General features: G+C 37.6%; 1 protein-coding gene across 3 annotated transcripts; it reads left to right on the top strand.

Annotated features, from left to right (window-relative positions):
• The first annotated feature begins 5 nt into the window (after positions 1–5).
• ESCO2 (establishment of sister chromatid cohesion N-acetyltransferase 2) lies at positions 6–27,865 on the top strand. 3 transcript variants are annotated; one of them, XM_079927094.1, is made up of 11 exons: positions 6–656; positions 1,786–1,854; positions 2,621–3,449; positions 6,750–6,843; positions 12,357–12,414; positions 15,154–15,280; positions 16,384–16,515; positions 17,684–17,773; positions 18,470–18,613; positions 22,874–23,049; positions 26,374–27,865. In XM_079927094.1, the coding sequence occupies exons 2-11, from the start codon at positions 1,802–1,804 to the stop codon at positions 26,504–26,506; spliced, it is 1,836 nt and encodes a 611-aa protein (XP_079783220.1). In that variant the 5' UTR covers positions 6–656; positions 1,786–1,801; the 3' UTR covers positions 26,507–27,865. The 3 variants fall into 3 exon arrangements, with proteins under 3 accessions (XP_079783220.1, XP_079783219.1, XP_079783218.1); XM_079927093.1 differs by having other exon boundaries at positions 6–817; XM_079927092.1 differs by lacking the exon at positions 6–656 and having other exon boundaries at positions 1,375–1,854.

The following is a 27,865-nucleotide window of genomic DNA, read 5'->3' as shown; positions in this document are numbered from 1 at the left end:
AGTTTTATTCTCTGTAAAATGGGAATGATGATACATATCTCATAGACTGTGGTGAAGAGTAAATGAAGTAAAACACATCAAATGTGCAAGAATGCCTGGCGCATAGATGTTACTGTAATGATTTTTTAATTTAACTTGAAAAATGAAAAAATGAGCTGGAAACCTAACGTATTACTAGTTAAAAAAAAAAAAGTAAACTAACAGTAAAGCTTCAAATGTGAAAAATAACTGCCTCGAAATCTTAGAGAGGCTACCTTACAAAAACATCTTACACTAAGTGACCTTAGAATGTGCCTGGACTTCAGAGTTTAAAATATAAAAACCTCAGTTTTATTCTGCTAAAAACTACAATTCCCAGAATGCATCTTAGATAAGGCCTCCGGAATGGAGCCCGGCGCGCCTCACGGGATTCTTGAAGACTTGGTTTCGGAGAGAAGAGAGCTTTTAGCCTTGCAAGGGCGGGAGAATCTTGGAGACCGCCTTTCGGGTAGGCGGGGCAAACGCTAGTGCACAACCAATCACCGAGCCAGCCCCTGGACGCGCTGGGAAGCGGCCAATCGGAACTCACCTACTTCTGCCTGGACTGGCGCGCGAGAATTTGAATACAGTCGGGACCCCTGGCTCTGCTGAGGAGAGGTTGCCAGTCCGAGGGGCGGGTAAGTCCTGCGGAGGGTCGAGGCGTGGGGTGGAAGAGCCAGGAGACCGGGAGGTTCTGTGGAACGTGGAGGTGAATGTCAAGGAAAAAGAGCTTGTGCTCGGTGCTTGGCGCGTTCGCGGCTGGAGACCGAAGCCAGCGAGCGGGTGTCCGCACTTCCAGGTCACCGGGTTTCCATCTTTCTGACGCCGAGTTTTCTCGTCTTTTTGCTGAAAGCGTTTGGGGACAGAGGCGCTTTTCTCTCCTACCTTTCCTCATTCAGCCCCGGAAGGGTCTTGCCTTAAGCCGCAGCTCGACACGAATTCCCAGAAACCCAGGTCCTTCTGTTTGTTTGAAGCCAAGCTTGTGTAATTTTTTTTTTTAAATATACTTCATCCGAAGGAAGGGGAAGGGAAAACGCTATTGAGCAACATACCATCTGCCCGAGAGTTAACATGCGTGATTTTGTTTACCCGCAGTCTTAGGAGGTCAGAGTATTTTGTAAATAAGGAAACAAGCAGCTCCTCGACTAGAAAAATGAGAGAGGATTACGCTTCCCCGTTTTCTTGCTTCTGATGAAAAAGCTAGAGACGGTCTCTGCCTTCTTTGAACATGTAGGCTTTTGAGAAAGTCAAACTAACAACAAGAAAATGTGCTAAACGGATACCAAGGAGGTGCAGGATGGAATGGAAGCCTAGGGCAAGAGCATCTAACAGCGGGAGGGGTAGGGGTGAGGGCAATGGCAAGGACAGCTGCCCAGAATATAAAGTGATTAAACTTGGTATGGGTTCATCAGGCTAATTGAGGGGAAAGTGTGTCCTGAAATGGGGTAAAATCCTTCCTCAATAGGATCATTTTCCGGCTTGAAACATGTAGTATTCCTGCTTAATTAGTTAATTAAATTGTACTGTCCCTGCTGAATTAGTTACTACTGTGATGTAGTGTTTCTCCTTTTCTTTTTTTTTTTTTACCTTCATGGTTTAAACCTTTATTAAAGTGATTTGCTTTTTAAACCCATCCCCCCTTTTTTGGATCTTTATGGACCATTACCCATCTGAGAACTCTTTCAGACTTATAAAGTATAATTTTGATTTACTGATTTTTATACACATTGGATTAATTTGGTTATTATATTGTTCTGTTGCTTTTAGGAGTTCAGTTAAGAAGATGTCAACTTTAACTCCAAGGAAAAGGAAGCAGCATTCTTTGAACTGTGATAAGTGAGTCTCATCCTATGAGTAGAAACTGTTAAAAAAAGAAAAATTCACCATCTTGCATTTTTTATCTCCTCTCTTCTATCTCTAAGTATTTCCATTCTTCCATTCACCTACTCCTTGTGGCTACAGTAATACTTTATATTCTAATTCTAGTCTGGAAATACTGTAAGCTTTCATAATTCTTTAAGGCCTTTGGAGGGACTCAGAGAAAGGGCTGTTTCCTATGGCTTGGAAATGTGGGTCAGATCTTTTATTACCTTGCTCCTTTCTGCTCTCTTATGTAATATTTAACATACTGTTTTGCATATAGTAGATACTCATCAGTAAGCAATCCTCTAAAGCTCTATACTCTATGTCATACCAGAGATATATATTATAGAACAGCCCTAAGTGGTCAGTTTATTACATAAAATTAATCATTTTAGGGAAATTATAGCAGGTATATGGCCAAAACTTAGAAATAGGTTTTAAAACACACACACACACACATATACATATACGTGCATCTCAAAGCTTCTCTGTAAACAGTGTTTGTTTTCACAAACATTGGAATCTTAGTTTTGAAAAATATTCAAATGCTTTGTTTGGTAAAGACAGAATTTGAGAATCCTGCTGTTAAACTACTAATGTATATGGATGGATGTTTGGTGGAGAAGATGCATTTTTAATATGCCTTACAGGTAGAGCTGTTTATTGCTTAGCAGTAAATTGACATAGAAATGGAAGCAAAATAACTATATTTATCAATGGACTGTGTTTCTTTTCATAGCCTATTATCAGAAATTCCATCAAAGAAATTAATTTCGGACTTTACTGAAAATATATTTCCATCACCTAATAAAAAGCACATTTGCCAAAGCAGTGATAAAAATGAAGGAAAGATTCATTGCTCTCAACAGGGCCATTTCATTTCAAGTCCACTCAAAACGACTAAAACTAGATTGCCGTCTGCAAATCAAGGTTCACCATTTAAATCTGCTGTGTCTACCATATCCTTTTACAACAAAGATAAGTGGTACCTCAATCCACTGGAGAGAAAGCTGATAAAAGAGAGTAGATCTATTTGTCTAAAAACTAATAATGAAGATAGATCGTATCCCAGTGTGACAGGAAAAATGCAGGGAAAACCAGCCTGCTCCAAGACGATGAACAAAAAACCACAGAAGTGTTTAACTGCTAAGTGTCAACCAGGATATAAGTGCATCAAGCCTGTGTCAAAGAATCCTAAAAATTCCAAGCAAAATCGAGTGGCCTATAAGCCAATTGTGGAGAAAGAGAATAATTGTTACTCAGCTGAAAATAATCTGAATGCTCCTCGAGTTCTAAGCCAAAAGGTCAAACCGCAAGTTACCCTCCAGGGAGGAGCGGCTTTTTTTGTTAGGAAAAAACCCTCTCTGAGAAAATTGTCCCTGGAAGATAAGCCATTACTGGGACTCACCCAAAAGAATAAATCAGAAGTTATTGAAGAGTCTGATGTGGAAACTGTCAATGAAAGAAGTTTTGAGACAAGGCAAGTGCCAAAGTGTTTGTTAGTAGAAAAAGAACTGAACACTGAGCTGCTGAGTGAAAGAAGCAAAAATGAAGAGAAATTAATAAAGGTAAATGTAAATATATCACTTTAAAAACTAAGCTGGCCATATAACAGAGCTTCAGTATACATTGTATATATGTAACTTTGAACAAAATTTGTTTTTCTTTTTTATAAATTTATTTTATTTTTGGCTGCGTTGGGCCTTCCCTGCTGCACGTGAGCTTTCTCTAGTTGTGGTGAGTGGGGCTACTCTTCGTTGCTGTGCGCGGGCTTCTCATTGCGGTGGCTTCTCTTGTGGAGCACGGGCTCTAGGTGCACGGGCTTCAGTAGTTGTGGCTCGCGGGTTCTAGAGCACAGTAGTTGTGCACGGGCTTAGTTGCTCTGCAGCATGTGGGATCTTCCCAGACCAGGGCTCGAACCCATGTCCCCTGCCTTGGCAGGCAGATTCTTAACCACTGTGCCACCAAGGAAGCCCAAAATTTTGTTTTCTTTACAGTCTGTAGGACTGCTTTTATGAAGCCAAATAGTATCATCACTATAAAGAATTTAGAGACAGGGTAGAAAGATGGGCTTTTCCTCCCTTTTTTGGCTTACGGAAGCCTACCAACATTTTCTTGGCATTAAGGTTTACATCTCGTTAAGTTCCCTCATAACTGTGGTCCAGAGAAACTTAACTTTTACTTGGTAGTCTGTTTTTAGAAAGTAGAAATAACAAAATTCAGGTAGTAGATTTCCAGAGAATGAGCATATTTTTGTTTGTTTGTTTCAGCTCATTATTTAAAGTACTAGCTTATTCTAGAAAATTTAGAGAATACAGAGAATATAAAAAATATGTATCTTCTGTAATCCCACTACTTGGAGATGATCACTGTGAATGTATAGTTGGGTTTTTGTTTATTTTACATAGTATGTTTTCATGGGTGCCATTCTATGCCTTTTTTTTTTTTTTTTTTTTTTTTTTTTTGCGGTACGCGGGCCTCTCACTGCTGTGGCCTCTCCCGTTGCGGAGCACAGGTTCCGAACGCGCAGGCTCAGCGGCCATGGCTCATGGGCCCAGCCGCTCCGTGGCATGTGGAATCTTCCTGGACCGGGGCACGAACCCGTGTCCCCTGCATCGGCAGGCGGACTCTCAACCACTGCGCCACCAGGGAAGTCCTCTATGCTTTTTTGATTGTGCTCCTATTTGTCCCAGCTGGCCTAGACTAGTGCTGTCTGATAGAATACCAATACACGTAATTTAAAATCTTCTAGTGGCCACATTAAGATAGTTTCTAAAAAGTTTAACGCAGTATGTTTTAAATGTTACTGTTTCTATGTTATCAATATAAAAAGTTATTAATGAGATATTTTGCATTCTTTTTTTGTACCAAGTCCTTGAAATCCATGTTTATTTCCACTTGCAGCATGTATCAATTGGGACTAGCCATGTAGCAAGTTCTCATTAGCTGCTTGTGGCTGGTGGCTACCATAACAGACAATGCAGGTCTATACCTTCTATTGTTGACCTCTTGTCAGTAAGGAGAGAAAGGTGGTTTTCTTCCATGTAGCCAAGGGCAGAAAGTAGTTGAGGCAACAGGCCTTAAGAAGGGCTCCCAGTTTGGCGACTTCCGTGTCTGTGGTGACTTGTTTATGTTCATCACAACCCTTGCAGCTGTAGGCTTTCACATACACTCTGAGGCTCATATACTGCTGAGCAATTCAAACTCTCTCTGTAGTCATTTCCCTCCTCACCTCCTCTTATTGTTCTCATTGCCTCCTCCCAAATTCAACCCCAGTTCCTACCTCTTGTAGTCACCTACATTTCAGATCTCAATGGCAAAGATTATAATTGGTGGCCAGTGGACCAGGTCCAGCCCATGGATGTTTGCTTGGCCTACATAATGTTTAGAGCCAGCATTTTTTTTTTAAATGTAAGGTAACAGATTTCTGGTGTTTCATGAAAAATTGAACTCTGGCAAAGCTAAGCCCACATTCCTGCATGGCAGTAATCTCCTGGAACAGAGTATCAGGCTACCATTTGACAGGTATGAGCTCTTCATTTCCTTCCACTAAATCAACGTATGGATACATATCTAGATCAGTCCAGTTTTGCTGCTAATTTCATTTACCTGCTGCCCTTGTAAGCATTTCTATCAAGTATTGCCAAGTATATTGTTAAATGGAGCGTGTTCTTGCTTGCCTAAGCCATAACAGCAATTCTACTAATTCTTCATCTTGTTTCTGACAAACAAAAACAAAAACACCCCTATATCTTGATAGGGGTTTTGGGTTTGGGTTACAGGATATATAAGTTTATGAAAAATTCATCAAACTCTGTATCTGTGCATGTCAGTGTATATAAATATAACTCAGTTTTTAAAAATCTAGGGCACAACTCAAGCTAAAATTAATTCTCAATCCAATGAAGCAAAGTGCATGTAGGGGAGGGGTCCTCATTAGTATTCTGCATATCCATTTGATAATGAAGAAACAGTCTTGTTACAATGACATGATGATTTCTCTGCAGTACTCTTCTGACTTTTTTTTCTGAGCTTCATTTTAAGGGGTTAGGTTTTGGGTTCTGCCTAGTTTTTAGTAGTTTGAGAAGCTGGGCATTTGTGCATCTTAAATTTGTGGAACTGGGCTCTGTTCTCTCCCTAAGGTTTTGTTAAATACCCACTACTAGTATTCATCTCTGCTAGACGAGGGTGAATCCTGTCTTTCATTAGAGGGTGCATAACCTTTCCCCAACTCCTTATGGACCCCTGAGAAGTGGCAAACTGATGGGTTGTCTCACCTTTTCTGAGATGTTATGATGTTGAATGAGTTCCTCTTTAAAGTTTTTTCCTTTTCCCCCAAGCTATGTATTCTGAGTCTCACCAAATAAATAGTGTTAGTCTCTGCTACTGCCCCAAAAGTGGGAGTTTAGAAGCCTCTCCAACTACCCCAGAATGTTCTTTTTCTTTCCTTGCCTCCCTGATTTTAAAGCTTGTGACAGAAGGTTGTTCCTTTTCAGTTTTGCAGCTGCTGGGGAAATTTTTGCTGTTTTCACTAATTTTGTTGTTGTTGTTCAATTCATTTTTGTAGAAGGGATGTTCTATAATCTTCATTCTGTCCTCTTTGTCAGGAAATAATACATTTTTGACAGGATGACAAATTATGGACTTAAATATGCACACTCTGTCTTTTAAAATATTACATTTAGTAGATATAAAAAGAATTTTCCTTAAAATAGACTGAAAATTGAGAATTTAAAGTCATTATGAAATATAATTCATAATAAACTACATACTCTGTTTTAGAAGCAGATCTGTTGGGATTTATTCACTAAATAGAAAATGATTAAGAATTATAGGTTTCCTTAATTTTACTTATTCATTATTTTCAGGATGCATCAGATAGAGTCATTTCTTCAAGGGAATGTAAAACCGATGAAAATAAGAGTTTTTCTTCAGAGGAGTCTTTCAGTGAGAACAAGGCAGGTAAGTAAGAGAAAAGTTTTCTTCTCAAAATGAGTTTATTTGCTTGTAATAATGCTTCATTACATGTGTCAATATGAAATTATATACAATAATATTTTGGTTTTTTTAAATATTCACTATCTGTGACCTGTATCTTTGTGTTTATTTTGGTAACACTGTTTTCTATGATAAGCAGTGCAGTGCATTTTATGGAGGAGACAAAGAGACCTTAGGCTGGAATTTAAGACAAAATACTGATGATTAATTGGTCTGTGAGATGTGGCCAAGTTACTTAAGCTCCCTAGGGCCAGGTGTTCTTATCATACATACCCTACCTACCTTTTACCCCCAAAAATAGGAGGGAGTGAAAACAATTTGTTATATATCTATGATCAAAGCCCAGTTGTAAGCAGAATTTAAAAGGCCATAAAAGGGCACTGAATTGGGCATCAGGAACCTTGGGGTTTTGTCTAGATCTGCCACTAATTAACTGTGTGATCTAGGGAAGAAATCTCTAAAGTAAGGGGTTAGTCTTAATTTTTAAATTTCTCTTAGTCCTGAAATCCTATTATTAACTTATGGTGTCACTGTTCACTTAAACAGTATTTACTAAACTATGAATATATAAAGAGGTTGATTAACATTCTACTTACCAGCCAGATTCTTTGTAACTTTAACTTGTTCATTATATCTATAAATTTGGAAATAAATTAAAATTCTAGAAGTAGATATGCAGAATATAGTGAGAAACTGTAGCTCACAGGAAGAAAACAAAGATAAAACTAAAAGCAAAATAGCCCTTAAGAGGATCTAATGATATAAGGATATATCGAATGATGATTCATAATGGTTATTCTGAGATATACTGTTAATAACTAGTACTTATTAGCTGCTGAATATGTACCAGGCAGTGCTAAATGTTTAGTATGCTTTCTGTTTTCCATGGGTTGTGCTATCCCTGATATGACAGAACATGTAGCAGAAAAATAATAACGGCTTTTCATTTACAATAGTTATAAAATTTTCTTTAAAAATAAATTTATTTTAGTACATTAAGTCCATTTAAGGACTTTTATTTAATAAATAAAATATAATACAGATGGTACAAGGGACTTCCCTGGCGGTCCAGTGGTTAAGACTCTGTGCTTCCACTGCAGGGGGCACAGGTTCGATCTCTGGTTGGGGAACTAAGATTCTGCATGCCACTCTGCATGAGCAAACAAACAAAAATAAGAACAGATGGTACAAGCATATGGCAAAATTCACAAAGGTAGTAAACAAATGATAAAACCTTATTACTTAATAACTAATTTATCATTTAATTCTTACAACAACCCTAGGAAATAAGTTTGTATGACCATTTCACAGATGAGGAAACAGACTTAAGGTTAAGTAACTTATCCATAGCAGGTCAGGTTCTCAACTGTCTTGGCCTTGTTTCTAGAGAATGAGCTCTAATTATTTTTCAGTGCAAAGTTAACAGTTTGCTCTTTTACTAGATAGCATACTTTCAACGTACTATTTTTCTCTAATCAACTACTATTTAACTTTTTTCTTTCTTTTCCTTTTTTTTTTTTTTTTTTTGGCCATGCCACGTGGCTTGTGGGATCTCAGTTCCTGGACCAGGGATTACACCTGGGCAGTGAAAGCTCCGAGTCCTAACCACCAGGGAACTCACACCTTTTTTCTTTTTTTTAATAAGCTTTTTATTTTGTAGTAATTTTAGATTTACAGAAAAGTTGTAAAGATAATACAGAGAGTTCCTGTATTACCCTATTTCCCCCTTTGTTAGCATCTTAAATTACTGTGGTACCTTTGTCAAAACTAAGAAACTTAGATAATTGGTATGTTCCTATTAACTAAGCTCTAGACTGTATTTGGATTTGATCAATTTTTCCATTAATGTCCCCTTTCTGTTCTAGGATCCACCCTGGGCATCATATTGCATTTAGCTGTCATGTCTCCCTAGTCTCCTCTGGTCTGTGATATTTTCTCAGTCTTTTCTTTGTTTCCATGTTTTTCACGACCTTGACATTCTTAAGGAGTCCTGGCCAGATATCTTATCTGGATGTTCCTGAACCTGGGTTTGTCTGATGTTTTCCTCATCATTAGACTGGGGTTATGGGTTTGGGGGAAGAATGCCACTGAGGTGAACTGCCCTTCTCACCACATCGTATTGGGTGCTGATGTCCACACGACATTACGGATGATGTTAACCTCTGTCACTTGGTGAAGGTCAGGTTTGCCCTATTTCTCCACTGTAAAAGTTACCCTTTTTCCTTTCCCAAACTCTATTCTTTGGAAGTAAGTCACTAAGTCTGGCCTGCCCTTTCAGGGAGGGGTGGGGATTAAGTTTCATCTCCTAGAGAGGAAGATTTTTCATATATTATTTGGATTCCTTCTTTTTTTTTTTTTTAAACAATGTTCCCTTATTTTATTTTTAAAAATAATCCTTTATTTTTTATTTTTTCCTAGATTTATTTTTGGCTGCATTGGGTCTTCATTGCTGTGCGTGGGCTTTCTAGCTGCGGCGAGCGGGGGCTACTCTTCATTGCGGTGCACGAGCTTCTAATTGCGGCGGCTTCTCTTGTTGCAGAGTATGGGCTCTAGGCGTGTGGGCTTCAGTAGTTGTGGCTCGCGGGCTCTAGAGTGCAGGTTGAGTAGTTGTGGTGCACAGGCTTAGTTGCTCTGCGGCGTGTGGGATCTTCCTGGACCAGGGCTCGAACCCGTGTCCCCCTGCATTGGCAGGCGGATTCTTAACCACTGAACCACCAGGGAAGCCCAATGTGGATTCCTTCTGTAAGGAAGAGTTGTCTTTATTTTACTTTTTTAGCTGCGTCGGGTCTTAGTTATGGCACGTGGGATCTTCATCGTGGCATGTAGAATCTTTTGTTGCAGTGCACGGGCTCTTCGTTGTGGCGTGCAGGCTTCTCTCCAGTTGTGGTGTGTGGGTTTTGTCTCTGTAGTTGTAGCGCACAGGCTTCAGAGTGTGTGGGCTCTGTAGTTTCTGGCACGTGGGCTCTCTAGTTGAGGCGCACAGGCTCAGTAGTTGCGGCATGCAGGCTTAGTTGCCCCGCGGCATGTGGGATCTTAGCTCCTCGACCAGGGATTGAACCCTTATCCCCTGCACTGGAAGGTGGATTCTTTACCATTGGACTACCAGGGGAGTCCCTATTTATTCAATCTTTAAATAAATAAATGGACTCCTGGATATTCATCAGTATGCACTCATTAATATTTTATATTTTGGGTTAAAATTTAATACTACATTATTTATATATTCTGTTGCTCATATTGTTTCAGCTTTGACCATTGGGAGATATTTTCAGGTCAGTTCTCTTTGACCTGTCCCCTTCTTTTACTTTTTGAGCACTTCCTTCTTACTTTCTGTCACTACAAGATGCTCCCAGCTCATCTTGCGTTTGCCTTGACGCAGTCCTAGACTTGGCCACTTCTCCAAGGAACCCTAGTTCCTTCTATTGGGGAATATAATTTAGAAACCAAGTTCTGGACTTGGTGTGCTTGTTGCTACTGGAGTGTCGTGGCTCCTAGGCCCTCTCAGCAGACAGAGCTAGAAAATATCAATATATGTATGTATCCTAATCCATGTATACACACACATCTACAATTGTTTGTGTATCTCTCCATGTGTACATATGCTAAAGAAACATAAGTTCAAACTTGATGTCTCTGACTAATCCAGTCCCTCGGGTTATCCCTCCCTTCCTTCTTTGTTTGTCTGTAACTTCTCTCAGACAGTGAGAGAGCTGGCTCCTCCCCGTCACTGTGCACCTACTTAGTTAAGTACAGTCCCAATATACCTGCAGGGCAGTTTCAGTATTAACTCATTCTCCTGTGAGAAACAGATTTACCAGCGTATACCATTTAAATACAGTCCTTTTGTCTTTAGCCTTCTAATTTCTAGTCAAAACGTTGTTTTGTAAAGTTACTTAGGTCATCTTTCCTTTCTTCCATTGTCTCCTTCAATGCAGTTCTCCATGCAGTTCTAATGCAGTTAGATTCATTTGTCACAGTCTGCATTCCATCTTGGGATCCCTCAACATCATGGTTGATTTTTTTTTAATACATACATTCAATTTTACTCTTTGTTATATATAGTTCTATGGATTTTGCAAGTGCATAGAGGCATGAATCAACCCCTCCAGTACCCTACAGAACAGTTCTCTCATCCTAAAATTTCCCTTGTGTGTATCCTTTGTAGTCATCTATTCTACCCTTCTTCATCCCCCTGGCAACCGTTAATCTGTTTTCTGTCCCCATGGTTTTACCTTTTCCGGTAAAAATGTCACACAAATGCAGTCGTGCAGTAGGTAGACTTTTGGGTCTGACTTCTTTCACTTAGTAAAATGCGTTTAAGGTTCATGTGTGTTGTTGCATGTATTAATAGTTCATTCCTTTTTTTTTTTGCTGAACTATGGAATTACCATACATAGTCTGTTTATCCATTCCTCCATTAAAGGCCATCTTGGTTGCTTTCAGTTTTTAGCAATTATGAATAAAGCTGCTATAAACATTTGTGTACATGTTATTCTGTGGACATAAGATTTCATAACACTTGGGTTAACACCTACAAGCATGATTGCTGGGTTATGTGGCAAATCTATGTTAAACTTTATAAAAAAACTGCCAAAATGTTCCATAGCAACTGTGCCATTTTGCATTCCCACCTGCAATGAATGGGAGTTCCTGTTACTCCCCATTCCCTCCAGCATTTGTTATTGTCAGTTTTTTGGATGTTAGCCATTCTAATAGGTGTGCAGTAATAGCTCATTGTGCTTTTAATCTGCATTTCCCTAATGACAGATGATGCAGAACATCTTTTCATGTGTTTATTTGCCATCTATATGTCTTTGGAGAAGGGTCTGTTCAGATCTTTTGCCCATTTTTAATTGGACTTTTTTTTATTATTGAGTTTTAAGAGTTCTTTTTATATTCTGTATACAAATCTTTGATCAGAAATATGATTGAAAGTATTTACTCCCTAGTCTGTGGCTTGTCTTTTTATTCTCTTAACAGTTTTTGCAGAGCAAAACACTTAAATTTGATAAAGTCTAACTCATTTAATTTTTCTTTCATGTATTGTATGTAAAAAATTATTACCAAACCCAAGTTCATGTGGATTTTTCTTCTAGAAGTTTTATAGTTCTACATTTTGCATTTAGATCTGTGATCCGTTTTGAGTTAATTTTTATGTGAGTGTTGTCATCTTTTTTGAATGTGGATGTCAAATTGTTCCAGCACCATTTGATGACTTTCTTTTCTCCATTGAATTAACTTATGTCTCTTTGTTAAAAATCAGTTGACTGTATCTGCGTGGGTGTTTCCGGGCTCTCTATTTTGTTCCATTGATCTATTTGTCTATCCCTTTGTCAATACCATACTGTCTTGATTACTGTTAAGTCTTGAAATCAAGTAATGTGAGTATTTTGGTCTTATAAACCTTTAAACTCTTATGCTTTAAAGCTTTAAGTTTATTCTGCGATACAAATTATTGTCACCTTTTTCCCTACAAGTTTCTCCTGAGACCCTTGTCTATCCCATCTTCACCGTGTCTTCAGTCAACACAAAAAGGTAAGTGTCACTCTTATTTTAATGTTCAAGGTTTAACTGTGAGTCCACTGGGTCTCTTTTTCTTTCTTACACTATTTAATTTGGAGAACACTGTTTTTCTTCCCCATTAAAGAGATATTAAGAATAGAAGATGAAATCAGATCCTCTCATAGAAACTTCTTAAGAACTTGAAGAGCTGAGAGAAGGAAAAGACCTTTGTGGACTTGGATAGTAATAATTGCTACATTTTTATATAGTACCTGACCCATAATAAGTAGTTTATATCCATTATTTCACTTATCCCCACAACAACCTAGAAGATTGATGCTATTATTACCATTTTCAGCTGAGAAAACTGTTTGTAATCCAGCCACAGTTGCACAGCTATTAGTTGGCAGAGCCAGGACTAGAATCCATATTTTAACCAAAGCCCATTAGGCTGTATCGCCTCCCCGTGTGACAACATATTGATAATAGTTCATGTTTAATGGGCGTTTACAACCTCATGGTGTAGATACCATCATTACCCCATTTATAGATGAGGAGACTCTGGCCAGAGGAGTAAGTAACTTGCAGCAGCTTAATGCTGTTATAAATCCCAGCTGAAGCTACCACTATCCTGCTCAAAACTAAAACTGGAAGTGCAGGAGGCATGGGTACATGTGAGCATAAGTGTAAAAGCTCTGAAAAAGAAGTTTCTTATAGTCTGAACGTCTTATCTCGCTAAGCAGCTTTGGTTCTCTTCTTCCTATTTGATGATAAACAACTAAAGGTATTGAGCAAGGTACTTCCTATGTAAGTTCTCCTACTCTTAGGGCATCTCACCCTAAATTGCCTTGGAGATTGGGTTGGGTGGGCAACTTTTCCGCTTCAAAGTCCATATTCCTAGTTTTTTTCACCCTTCCCTTTTCTCATCTGTCTTCTTTCATGACTATTTATTGAGGATTGAAACCTACCACAATTAGCTAATAGCATATAAACTAATTTAACGTAGCATAAGGAGATATTAGGAGACTGTTGATTGAATCATTTGAAATTTGCTCATTATGTAGGACCTAAAAAATCAGATATCATCAATTTCTTGTGGTTTAATCTATGAGTTTTACTTTAGGTAGGTTACAGATTCTTTGGATTTGTAGTCTCACGTTTGGCAAACATTTATAGAGTACCATGTGGTATTGAACTACACCGAGTTTTAGAGATGTGAAGGTAAATAACACATGGTCCTGCTATCAAGGAAGTTATGGTTAGAAGAGGACAGGCATTTAAACAAATACGTATAATAAACTGTTAAAATTGCTAGGATAGAAGTAAAGAGATTGCGGTCACGCATGCAGAGATGGGAAGAGCTGAGGTACTTAGCAAACGTTGTATAAGGGGTGGAGGGGGTCAGCGACCTAGACAAGTGTTTTTTATATTACAGGCATTAGTAGTTTATCAAATCAGTTTAAGGGTATCACATCTAGCATTTTTTTAAAATGGAATAATGCATCTCTCACGTAGTAAGTGTATTTAGTGAATCCTTTTTTTTTTTCAGTTATATATATGTATCTGTATTGGTCATTATGTGAAATATATTTCTCACCATAGGTTTGTCAAGTCAGTTTGAAAGCCATTTTCTAGTCAGATGCTAGCAAGACACCTTGGGTTAGCATAAAGCGTTAGATAGGGGCTTTTTTCCAGTGTTTTTTCATTTGTCAGTGTCAGCTTCTGTTTGAACCCCTTGCATTGGGTACTTGGTTTTTTTCCTTGCCTCTACTCTCTAGGGATTTCTATTTCTTTCATCCTTGGAAAAAGGTCATTTCATTATAAGGCAAGGGTTACAAACTCAGTGCCTACAGAGCCAGCCAGGCTGGGCAGAGACGAGCCAACTGGAGAAGCATGCCCCACCTAAAAGAGCATGTGCTGTGTAGCTCTAACTAGTAGATTCTTTGATGAAACAGAGGTCTAATGATCTTACAGTGTCTCTTGCAATGTTGGAAATACCCATTTTTAAGTGGAATCTCTAGATTTTAAAATATTGGTAGCTAATCCAAAGTTTTACACTCTGTGTGAGTTGATCAAAACATTTGCTAGCTGGTTTTTGACGAAGGGCTCCTGTTTGCAATCTCTATAAGCCAGTCCAAGCGTTCTCTCCTAATGCGAAAAGGTTGCCTCGACAACATCTATCCAGCCGATTTTTTTTTTTTTTTTCTCTAAGAATTTGAGAATAGTAGGGTGCTGCTTTAGGCATGCAGACTAGCGAGTGTATTAGCCTCACACTCACTGACCCCGTAAAAAGTTGTTGGATCATAATGTGCTGGTGACTGACTTCCTGTGGGTCTGTGAGATTCAGTATTAGAGTCTACTTATCTGCTATGGTATTCCAGGAGTTTCTTTATGCCTACGTGGGTCCTAAGGTTTGATAAAGCAAGAAAAGATTAAATTTTAAGGGTGACATCAACTTACAAAGAAATCCTGCATATATGCAGCTGATACTGTAGATGAAATCCCTTCGACGTGGTGTTAGAAGACAGGGATTTGAGTCTTTCTGCCATTCTTCACTAGTTACTTTACCTTGAGTAGTTTACTGATCCTGTCTGAGTGGGCCTCAGGTTTCTCATTGTTTCTAGCCCTATTACTTCATCAAGTTATGTCGATAGAAAGCCCTAAAAATTGCAAAGTCCTCTGCAAATGTTATATACATTTCTTTTCTTTTCATTATAATTTGTCAAATATTTTTAAATTATTAAATAATACTTACCAACTTTCTACTTCAAGATCTCTAGTTGAAGAACAGTCTTCTGTGGGATCCGTCACGTCTACTAACTTCTTGAAACAAATCAATATACAGAAAAATACTAATACCAGAGATGCAAATAAAGAAACAAAAGACCAGCTCGTCATTGTGAGTAAATTTAAAACAAAGCTCCTCCTGTACATGGCTCTCACATATAGAACCTGAAGTCTGACGTGTTGTCTAAGCATAGTTACTGGGGGTTATAGATATTCTGAGTTTGTAAATGCTACCTTTGCTGTAGTGGCAGCATTTAAAGCTAATCAAGTACATTTTTGAACTGATGGTGTTGGGCAGTCCTAGCAACGTAGTAGAATGCTGATGAATGAGCTGCCTCTGGACAAGGAAAATTATTATTGATCTATAAAAGACTTAATGAGAATAGCAACATTGCATTAGACATGGGTTTGGCAGACTATGGCTATGGGCCAAATCTGGACCAAGGTCTATGAGCTAAAAATGGCTTTTACATTTTTAAAGGGTTGGAAAAAAAGAATATGTGTGTCCTGCAAAGCCTAAAATGTTTACTTTCTGGCCCTTGGTAGAAAGTTTGCAAACGCCTATATAGACAATTCAAAATTTGGTATTTTTCAGTAGCATTAAGCAATGCCTTATGAGATACAATGGGAATTAATAAGCCTTGACATTGAATATCCCTGAATTCTCTATATTCATTAATTTATCTGTGCTTTTCCTGAACTTTTACTATGTATTTTACTTATTTTTTATCAACTCTTGGGGAAAAGACTTTCAGACTCCTAACCACTTAAGGAAAAAATACTATATAATGAATGTATAAGTCCTGAAATTTTTGCCCTGCCTCTTTGAAATGAGGCTTTTTTAGGCCTCTCGTATAAGAGCTTAATAAGGAAGTTCCATTGTTCATCTTAGCTATAATATTTATGATTTAATCTTATTGCTTCTTAGAACTATGGGTCCAGCTAAAGAATCTTGATTTTTTTTCCACTGTCCAAAGAAGCAGTTTCACTTCTTTCATCACTATTGCATGTTTAGGGCTCTTCTCATTCCATCTTGTTTGTGCTGAGAGAGAAGAAGATAGAGTAACCAGACTTCATTTAGTATTTCACCTGTGCCAGCATAAAAAAAAAAATGAGGACAAATTTGAATGAATGGACAAATTTACATGAACTAAATGTAGAGCTAACTGTGATGTGTTTAGATAGGCTTTTTTTTTTTTCCTCTTCCAATTGTAGGACGCTGGTCAGAAACATTTTGGAGCCACCATGTGTAAGTCTTGTGGCATGATCTACACTGCTTCCAACCCCGAGGATGAACTGCAGCATGTTCAGCATCACCACAGATTTCTGGAGGGAATCAAATATGCAGTAAGTAAAAAAAATAGTCGTTTGCATTTGTTCTAAAAAGTGAAGCTGCTTTAAAAGATACATTTCTTTTGCCTAAAAATGGAAAGATCTATGTGTCCAAAAATATTTCATCATCTGCAATTTTGTTGTCCTTAATATTAGAGACTGATGTATTTAAAAGTTAAGTTTTAATAAAAGTGCCACTTCAAACCTGCTGTCCTAATATAAGAGAAGCTATTGTTCTAGGTTGAGTGAACACCCTGCATCCTTACCTCTAGCTTTCAGAGCTGAGCAGTCAAGATACAAAACTCAAAGACTTGAGGAGTTTCTCCTTTCCTCACTTTAGTTTCTTCTTTATAGATAACCTTAGAAAAACGGCTTTTCTACGACTTCTCCAGGCTTTTTCTTTACTGAGAAGAGAGGTCCCACCTCTTCATCAAGCACCCTCCTACTCCAAATACATCCTACTGTTGGCCTTATCTTTATGACTACACCTGCTACTCAAATGCACTCCCTTTTTCCCCTATTTTTATTGCTGTAGGTCATGCCTTCATAATACTTTTAGCCTTATTTATTAAAACTCTGCTTGGTGACTTCCCTGGCAGTCGAGCAGTTAAGACTCTGCGCTGCCAGTGCAGGGGGTGCAGGTTCGATCCCTGGTCAGGGAACTAAGACCCCACTTGCCGCTGGTGCGACCCCCAAAAAAAAAAAAACCCTCTGCTTATCCCACTCATGCCCCACCTTCACACCCCTAATAATTCATTGTTTTTTCTCTATATTCCTATGAAGGGCTCTTATTTGACTTCAACTTATTTTATAATAGATTGTTTACATGTCTCCTGATAGGGTGTCAGCCCCTGGAGGGCAGACACTTTGTTTTAGGCATCTTTTATTTCCCTTACCACATTCCTGTAGTTGGGTTTTATCTTTTTTTTTTTTTTTTTTGGTGCAGGCTCAGCGGCCATGGCTCACGGGCCCAGCCGCTCCGCGGCATGTGGGATCCTCCCGGACCGGGGCACGAACCTGTGTCCCGTGCATCGGCAGGTGGACTCTCAACCACTGCACCACCAGGGAAGCCTGGGTTTTATCTTTTTTATATCATTCATTGTCCATCTTTTTGTTCTCTCCAGACTATATTATTTTTTTTCCCTCTTCAGATTAAACTGTGACTTTTTTTTTCCTTTGGCAGGGCTGGAAAAAAGAACGTGTTGTAGCAGAATTTTGGGATGGGAAAATTGTGTTGGTCCTGTCACATGATCCAAGTTATGCTATCAGAAAGGTGTGGAACATTAGTTTTTCTTTTCTTTTTTTAATTGAAGTGTAGTTGATTTATAGTGTTACTTTCTCAATCTTTGTTTTCCTCCTACTCTCCCCATTCTCTGCCAAGAAATCAACCTATGTTGAACTGTGAAATACCTTTGCTTATAGATAATCTGCTGTACTTTGGTACAGTTGTAAGGAAGACTTTCATAGTACATCATACAAAATTAAACTTACAGTTACAAGACAAAGGAGTGTCAGGTGGAGATTAAAGAAAACAGATAAGGCTCTATAGCTTATCTTTTACCTACATCTTCAATTTGTGAGAGAGAAACTAAACTTTTTAATATTGAGAAATTAACGGCTCCAGAGTCTAATTCTTATGTTGGTGTTGCCTTTGTTTCTTGGGCTGGATGTTTAGCCCCAGTGAACAATGACTAAAGCTGAAAAAAATCGTCCTACTCCTTATCCCTCCCAAGGGTCTGAATTTCTGTCTGCTGAAAGCAATCTTTAAAATAGTTTCTTAAAACCCTGTTTCCAAAGTGGCAGAAACATGCATCAATAGTGAAATAATTTTGGGATTGTGTAAATTTAAGAAGTAGAGATAAAAGAGGCTAAACTGATGGTAATCATACTTTTTGTGTATATAGATATGTATGTTTTCTATTATACTTTTTCAAACAAATTCACATTTTTTGGTTTTTAACATCATTAGGTCGAAGATGTCCAAGAACTTGTCGATTATGAATTGGGCTTCCAGCAAGTTGTTCCCAGATGTCCAAACAGAACCAAAACTTTTCTCTTTATTTCTGATGAAAAGAAAGTAGTTGGGTGTTTAATTGCAGAACCCATCAAACAGGTATCGTATATGTCTAATAAGTTGCTGGTATAATTTGTGAGCAAAATAAAGTAGTTGGGAGAAAAGCATTTAAGAATGCTACCATTAATGAATTTTTCCTTCTAAAATATCCTTGACCATATAGATAATTGAAGTCATTTTTTTCTATTATATCTGGTATTTTGCCTTATATAAGCAGGATAAGTCAGTCTTAAGTTCATGTTGTCTTTTATATACCGGGACTATAAAGTGTAGTATTTTAAATAAGCTCAGTTATTGAACATGTGGCTTAGTGCAGGTTAATATATTTGGCAAAATAGTCCTTACTTGTGCCTTAATTAGAATCTACTTTGGATACTAATTAGCAGTGTTCTAGCAGAGGAGCAAACAATAGCCCATGGGCCAAGTGTGGCCCTCCACCTGTTTTTGTAAATAAAGTTTTATTGACACACAACCATGCTCATTCATTTCCATATTAATCTGTGGTTGCTTTTGTGCTACAAAGGTAGGGTTGAGTAGGTACAAAAGAGACCACGTGGCCCAAAGAGCCTACAAGTATTTACAATTTGACCCCATACAGAAAAAGGTTGCCAACACTTGTTCTACAATAGAGATATATAGTTTTTGCCTTTCAAGGAGCTTACAGGGTAATCTTTAGCTAGGAAGACTTATAGTTCAAATGTGTTCTTTGAACCTGACTTTATAATGTACCACACTTATGTCTCCTTCCTTTTAAAAATATTTATCTGTCTCAGTACATCTTGAAATTATGCTTAGTCCTTTTTATTATTTGAATTTTATTAATTTTTTTATACAGCAGGTTCTTATTAGTTATCTACTTTATACATATTAGTGTATATACGTCCATCCCAATCTCCCAATTCATCCCACCACCAACCTCCCCCAACCCCCGCTTCCCCCCTTGGTGTCCATACATTTGTTCCCTACATCTGTGTCTCTATTTCTGCCTTGCAAACCAGTTCATCTGTACCATTTTTCTAGATTTCACATATATGCATTAATATACGATATTTGTTTTTCTCTTTCTGACTTACTTCACTCTGTATGACAGTCTCTAGGTCCAGACACGTCTCTACAAATGACCCAATTTTGTTCCCTTTTATGGCTGAGTAATGTTCCATTGTATATATGTACCACATCTTCTTTATCCATTCGTCTGTTGATGGGCATTTAGGTTGCTTCCATGACCTGGCTGTTGTAAATAGTGTTGCAGTGAACATTGGGGTGCATGTGTCTTTTTGAATGATGGTTTTCTCTGGGTATACGCCCAGTAGTGGGATTGCTGGGTCATGTGGTAGTTCTGTTTTTAGTTTATTAAGGAACGTCCATACTGTTCTCCATAGTGGCTGTATCAATTTACATTCCCACCAACAGTGCAAGAGGGTTCCCTTTTCTCCACACCCTTTCCAGCATTTGTTGTTTGTACATTTTCTGAATGTGAAGTGATACATGCCCATTCTTACTGGTGTGAGGTGATACCTCATTGTAGTTTTGATTTGCATTTCTCTAACAATTAGTGATGTAGGGCAGCTTTTCATGTGCTTCTTGGCCATCTGTATGTCTTCTTTGGAGAAATGTCTATTTAGATCTTCTGCCCATTTTTTAATTGGGTTTTTTAATATTGAGCTGCATGAGCTGTTTATATATTTTGGAGATTACTCCTTTGTTGATTTGTTTGCAAATTTTTTCTCCCATTCTGAGGGTTGTCTTTTCATCTTGTTTATAGTTTCCTTTGCTGTACAAAAGCTTTTAAGTTTCATTAGGCCCCATTTGTTTATTTTTGTTTTTATTTCCATTTCTCTAGGAGGTGGGTCAAAAAAGATCTTGCTGTGATTTATGTCAAAGGGAGTTCTTCCTATGTTTTCCTCTAAGAGTTTTATAGTGTCCGGTCTTACATTTAGGTCTTTAATCCATTTTGAGTTTATTTTTGTGTATGGTGTTAGGGAACATTCTAATTTCATTCTTTTAATGTAGCTGTCCAGTTTTTCCAGCACCACTTATTGAATAGACTGTATTTTCTCCATTGTATATCCTTGCCTCGTTTGTCATAGATTAGTTGACCATAGGTGTGTGGGTTTATCTCTGGGCTTTCTATCCTGTTCCATTGATCTATATTTCTGTTTTTGTGCCAGTACCATATTGTCTTCATTACTGTAGCTTTGTATCTTACTCCTTTTTATACGTGCCTTCCCTTTTTTCCCCTCATTTCTACCATCTTTCTTATTTTCCTTTTTTCTGCATTTCATCTCATATATATTTATACACACACACATATACATATATAGTCCCTTGTGTGTTTATCAGACAATAGAGAGAGAAAAGCAGTTGGTTTGTACTATGGGCTGTAAAAGTGATTAACTTGGCCTTTTCTTTCTTTGATCTTTTTGTTTTTTAAAATAAATTTATTTAATTATTTTTGGCTGTGTTGGGTCTTCGTTGCTGAGTGTGGGCTTTTCTCTGGTTGTGGCAAGCAGAGACTACTCTTGGTTGCAGTGCGCAGGCTCTCATTGTGTTGGCTTGTCTTGTTGCAGAGCACGGGCTCTAGATGCACAGGCTTCAGTAGTTGTGGCTCGCGGGCTCTAGAGCACAGGCTCAGTAGTTGTGGCGCACAGGCTTAGTTGCCCCGCAGCATGTGGGATCTTCCCAGACCAGGGCTTGAACTCGTGTCCCCTGCATTGGCAGGCGGATTCTTAACCACTGCACTAGCAGGGAAGCCCACAATCTACATTTACCGGGACGTAATCCCATCATAAGTTGAGGAAGATCTGTATAGCCAACTAACTCATACATATACTCTTCTATTCATTCTCATTTCAGAAGCAAAGTTTTCTCAGTGGGAGTTAAAACTTAATATACACCTATCAAAACAGCCACAATAGAAAATAGTGACAATAGCAAATGCTGGTGTGGATGCAGGGAAACTAGATTTCTCATACACTGTTGGAGGGAATGTAAAATGTTACAGCCCCTCTGGAAAAAGTTTGGCAGTTTCTTAAAAAACTAATCATACATTTACCATATGACCCAGCAATCATACTCCTGGGCATTTATCCCGGAAATGAAAACTTATGTCTACACAAAAACCCACACCTGAATGTTTATAGCAGCTTTATTTGTAATAGCCAAAACCTGGAAACAACCAAAGTGTCCTTCAGTAGGTGAGTGATTAAACAAACTGGTACATCCATACAATGGAATATTACTTAGCAATAAAAAGGAACAGACATGATATATGCAACAACTTGGACAGGTATCAAGGGCATTGTGCTGAGTGAAAAAGAGCCATTCTCCAGAAACAGAGACTCAGACGTAGAGAACAAACGTATGGACACCAAGCAGGGAAAGTGGTGGGTGGGATGAATTGGGAGATTGGGATTGACATATATACACTAATATGTATAAAATAGATAAATAATAAGAACCTGCTGTATAAAAAAATAAATAAATAAAAAGCCATTCTCAAAGGGTCACATTCTGTATGAGTCCATTTGTATGATATCCTCAGAATGTCAGAATTTTAGAGATAGAGAACAGATGGTGGTTGCCAGAGTTTAGGGATGGTGGGGGGCAGGGAAATGGGTGTGATTATAAAGAGGTAGCAAGAGGAAGAGCTTCGTGATGATGCAGTAGCTCTGTATTTTGATTGTAGTGATGGTTAAATCAGTATTCAGGTATGATGAATTGTCATGGAACTATACACACACATTGTACCCATGTTAATTTCATGCTTTTGGTGTGGTACTATAGTTACGGAAGATGTAACTATTGGAGGAAATTGGGTGAAGGATACATGTCCTCTTTGTACTATTTGTCAACTTCCTCTGAATCTATATTCAAAATAAGAAGTTTAAAGAAAAATTTAAACACCAAATTTCATAGTTTATATGCAAAAACCTTCTTTAGTGTTATTAGTTTTTTATAATATCAAATGTACATTTTAGGATGGAGAGAATGGGAGAAGTTTATGTACTTTATTAGAAGTAAGAGTCTTTTATAATTTTTTTAAATCAACACAAGAAAGTTTCACAATGGTATAATACACTAGGATGTGGGGATATCTCAACACCACTAGTAATTTTTAAGTGTTGTATGACTATAAATGGGCAAGAATTCAAGAAATAGCAAAGAATTTTAACATTTTTGTGAAGGTAGGGTAAGATTAATTTTAGGTACTTAAATTTTGTTTAAAGAATGGTTTTTAAAAAGAAATGTGAACTCAGCTGTATTGTTAGCTCTAGATGCTTCTGCGTATCATTGCAGGCCTTCCGTGTCCTGTCTGAACCAACTGGTCCAGAATCCCCAAGCTCTAAAGAATGTCATAGGGCTTGGCAATGTTCAGATGTACCAGAACCTGCAATCTGTGGGATAAGTAGAATTTGGGTCTTCAGATTGAAGAGAAGAAAGCGCATTGCAAGACGACTGGTAGATACTCTAAGGTAAGAAATAAAATAAAATGGATTAGACCCAGATTAGCTTTCCAAGAACCTTTCCCGGCTCATGAGCCAAAGGGAATGATGTTGGTAAGACACTTCTATATAAATACTACCAAAGTCAGGCTAAGGCAATGCTGGCACTGAAAAAAAAAAAAAAAAGAACTAGATATACTCAATTGTGGGCACAACATTCCAAGTCTGAAACATTCTAGCCCAGTGCTTTTCAAACTACCTGTGGTCAAAGACTGGATTTTGTTACAGACCAACACATTAATAAAGTAAAGATAAATTGCTAGGAAACAAACAAATGGAAAAATGGAAGCCCAGATTTTTATTAGATTCAACAGATGTAAAATTACATTTAAATAAATCTATAAAAACAAAATATAAGTTTAAAAAAAAGAATTTTGGGGACTTCCCTCGTGGTCCAGTGGTAAAGAATCTGCTTTCCAATGCAGGGGACGTGGGTTTGATCCCTGGTCAGGGAACTAAGATCCCACATGCCACGGGGCAACTAAGCCTGTGCGCCACAACTATTGAGCTCATGCGCCTCAACCAGAGAGCCCGCGTGCTGCAAACTACAGAGCCCATGCGCTCTGGAGCCCACGCGCCACAGCTAGAGAGAAAACCCGAACACTGCAACCAGAGAGAGAAAACCCACGCACCTCAACAAAGAGCCCACATGCTGCAACTAAGACCCAATGCAGCCTAAATAAATAAATAAATATTTTTAAAAAAAGAATTTTAGAAATTGTACATTAAAAATATTTTTTATAAAAAGAATTTTAGAAATTGTACATGTTTATTGACCATGTGTGACTAGGTAATTAATAAAGACTTACTGTAACTCACAAGTGTAACTAAATGTAAAAGTAAATTAGCAAGACAGCCCACAGAATGAGAAAATATTTGCAAATCATTTATCTAATAAGAGTCTAGTATATCCAACATATATAAAAGAACTCTTACAACATGCAAAAAGACAACCCAATTTAAAAATAGGCAAAGGATTTCAATGTATTCTATATTCTTCCAAAGCAGAAATACAAATGGCTGATAAGCATGTGAAGCTGTGCTCAACATCCTTAGCTATAAAGGAAATCACAAATCAAAACCATCATGAGATACCACTTCACAGCCACTTGGATGACTACACGAAAACAAAGGGAGAATAACAAGTGTTGGTGAGGATGTGGAGGAAACTGTAATCCTTGTATGCTGCTGGGAGGAATGTAAGATGCTACAGCTGCTGTGGAATCTAGTCTGGCAGTTTGTCAAGAAATTAAACTGTTACCATATGACCCAGCAATTCTGCTCCTACAAGTATACTCAAGAGAAACGGAAGCATCTGTCCACGCAAAAACTTATACATGAAGGTTCATAGCAGCATTATTCATAATAGCTAAAAAAAATTGTAAACAACCAAATTCATGATTAATGGATAAACACAATGTGGTACATCCATACAACACTACAATAGGATATTCAGCCACAAAAAGGAATGAAGTTCTGATACGTGCTACAACATGGATGAACCTTGAAAAGATTATGCTAACTAAAAAAAGCCATTCACAAAATACCCCATGTTATTATATGATTCTGTTTATAGAAAACATCCAGAAGAGGCAAATCCATAGATAGAAAGTAGACTAGCTGTTCCCAGAGACTGAGGGAAGGGTGAATGGAGGGTGACTGCTAATGGCTACAGGGTTTCTTTGGGTGATGAAATGTTCTTGAGTTTTGTGCAATTTTTGAATATACTAAAACCACTGAACTGTGTATTTCTAAATGGTGAGTCTTTGGTATATGAATTCTCCCTTTTAAAACTACAGTATGCACACTTTGTACTAACACTGTATGTTGGTACTTAGTTGATAATGGGACAAATGAGTTTGCTTCTTTCTTGCTTGTTAATTACCTAATCTAGGTTAGATAGATGAGTTTCACAACACTTACTCTCTCAACCTCTATCTTTAAGATAACAGATTACAAACCAATGACTCCACTTTGACAAAACCAAGGACCACACTTTGAGTAGCACTATTCTAGCCTTTGGGTTCCATACACTTTTTAAGAAAGAACACCAAGACCACCACAGGGCTGCAGTCCTAGGCCTCAATCCTAGGCCCCCACCATACCTTACAAAGGGGAGCAGTGAGAGAAGTTGGTGTCTGTAAAGATTTTATTTCATAGTTAATTGTGAAATACCTCTATTTTCTATATTTTATGTTGAGATACATAAATTTGGTATGGAGAATACCAGTATATAACCTGGTATGTATTTCTTAATAACAAGGATATTCTCTTATATAAGGACAGATCAGATATCAAATTTGGGGTATTTAATATCCCAATATAATGCTATACTATCTAATGTATAGTCGATATTTCAGTTTTGTCATTTGTCTCAAATGCCCTTCATAGCATTTTTTTTCCTGTTCAGGATTACATATTGCATTTAGTCAAAATATCTCTTTAGTCTTCATCTTCCTTAACCTGGAACAGTTTCTTAGCCTTTCTTTGTCTTTCAGGACATTGAAGAATTTGAAGACTACAGGCCAGTTATTTCATAGACTATCCCTCAGTTTTGTTGAATTCTTTCAGCTATTTCAGTTTATTGCTTTTAATCCTAGTTGAGCTGGATCAAGGAGAGTTGTAGTCAAAATGCAGATTAGTTTTTGCCTTCTTAAAGCTCTGAGTGTGTGATGTAGTTGAAAAGAATATAGTTATTGGTTAAAATAATTTTTTTTTTTTTTTTTTGCGGTACACGGGCCTCTCACTGTTGTGGTCTCTCCCGTTGCGGAGCACAGGCTCCGGACGCGCAGGCTCAGCGGCCATGGCTCACGGGCCCAGCCGCTCCGCAGCATGTGGGATCCTCCCGGACCGGGGCACGAACCGGTGTCCCCTGCATCGGCAGGCGGACTCTCAACCACTGCGCCACCAGGGAAGCCCAAAATAATTATTTTTTTGTTGTTATAACTACCTGTGGCTTTTAACTAGCAATATTGTCTCATATTAGTTGCTTACTATCACGGATCACCTAGAGTCAACCAGATGGTTTGTGTGGCTCCCTTTGCCTCTTGGCAGAACTTTCTGGGCCTTAGTTTTCTCATCTGTGAAATGATATCATTAGACTTCCACCTGTAAAATACAAGGCATTGAGTCATTTTACCACTTAATAAAATAATGTTGGTTTTAATCAAGAATATGTAAAGAGATTGAAATTTTTTAATTGGATTGCTTTAAAATATTGATATAATTGTGCTTATGTTTAATCAAAATTTTAAGTTGTTTCCATTGTTAAATTATCTTTTTTCTCTTTTTTAGGAATTGCTTCATGTTTGGCTGTTTTCTCAGCACGAATGAAATAGCATTTTCTGACCCAACACCAGATGGCAAGTTATTTGCAACCAAGTACTGCAACACCCCTAATTTCCTTGTATACAATTTTAATACTTAAAGCCAATTTCAACTATAGAACAGTTACTATATGGATGAGTTCAGACAGCCCATTATCATAAAATACAAACTATTTAACAAATATCAAAATAAAAATACTAAGACACACACACATATACAGAAACCTGCCTCAGTTTTGTTCCTTATGAATTGAAAAGTCAGGGGTAAATTCGTTGAAAATTATCTAGGGATGCAAAGAAAGGAAAAATCTTTGGATGATGTATACTGACTAGCACTCTGAATCCTTAGTTATGAAGCTTGGTAGCTATAGCTGGAAAATACTTTCCTTCTATGTAAGAACATTGACAAAGCAAGGTGGTTTTCCACAGAAATGTGACCACTTATCATTTATAAAGCACACCTTGGGGCCAGACTTTTCTCGTGCCTGATCAGAAGCAAAGAGGAGAATTTAAAGACAGGCAAATAATTTCCATCCCCATTTTTTTAAAGGTAATTCCTGAATTCGTACACAAAATTCTCACTTTATAGGCACGTGGCTGTAGCAACTCAGTTTGAGTATATTTAAAGTATTTTGAGTTTCTAATTTGTACCAGGGAAAGATGGTAAAGAGTAAGATTTCCATATCCTTTTGTATAGAATTCTAGAGCTTAATATTTTTATCTTTTTAAAAATCATTAATCAAAACACACTTGTCATCAGATTTAATTAAACTTAGTAATTGCACTATTGTCATTTCATTAATTTTTGGTGTTTGAAAATGCTAATTGTGTTACTTTTCTTTAGTGAACTTACTGCTGGTGATTGATGTCTAACAAAATGGATACCCAGTTGGATTAGATGATTCATATGATTACATTTTAAATGTATACTAACAGAACCAAGGTTAGTAAATAAATATATTGAGGCTGATGGGCCACAGAACATGATGACATTATGTAAATACACCTAAATATGCACACATTTTTCTGGTATAATTCTTGGATACTTACTTTGAAAAGCAAAGAATTATTCAGGTGTTTTTCTTATTCTACAAAACTCATGTCATAACTTCTCTCTGGCAATAACACTCTAGGGAAGTAGTGTCCAGGTTGTAACTCTATGTAGAATCTGTTCCTCTACATTCTTTTATTTGCCTTTAGTGGTTCAAAAATTTAAAAGCCTGGGTTCCACAAAGACTGTGGAAGTGTTAAAATGTGTGTAATTTTACAAACATTTTAATGCTATTTTCTGCACTGCTGTGTTTAAAAATTGTCTTAAATATTTTATTTTAAAAATTTTATTAACATTATTTTGCTCAATGCCTTTATGATGAATCAATTAAAGTTCTTTTCAATATTTTATTCAGTTGAATGTACTGATTTTCATTTTAAATTACAGTTTGTGGTTATAAAAATAGTAC

The sequence above is a fragment of the Stenella coeruleoalba genome, assembly GCF_951394435.1.
Source record: "Stenella coeruleoalba genome assembly, chromosome: 7".
Classification (NCBI taxonomy): Eukaryota; Metazoa; Chordata; class Mammalia; order Artiodactyla; family Delphinidae; genus Stenella; species Stenella coeruleoalba.
Note: the sequence above shows the minus strand (reverse complement) of the source record. Positions and strands in the feature narration are given on the sequence as shown.

What these genes read in the sequence shown, in the direction of transcription:
- ESCO2 (XM_079927092.1), top strand. Translation starts at nt 1,673, where the DNA reads ATGGACCATTACCCATCTGAGAACTCTTTCAGACTTATAAAGTATAAT. An exon ending in CATTCTTTGAACTGTGATAA is followed by an intron (nt 1,855 to 2,620) that starts GTGAGTCTCATC and finishes TTCTTTTCATAG; the next exon opens with CCTATTATCAGAAATTCCAT. An exon ending in ATGAAGAGAAATTAATAAAG is followed by an intron (nt 3,450 to 6,749) that starts GTAAATGTAAAT and finishes CATTATTTTCAG; the next exon opens with GATGCATCAGATAGAGTCAT.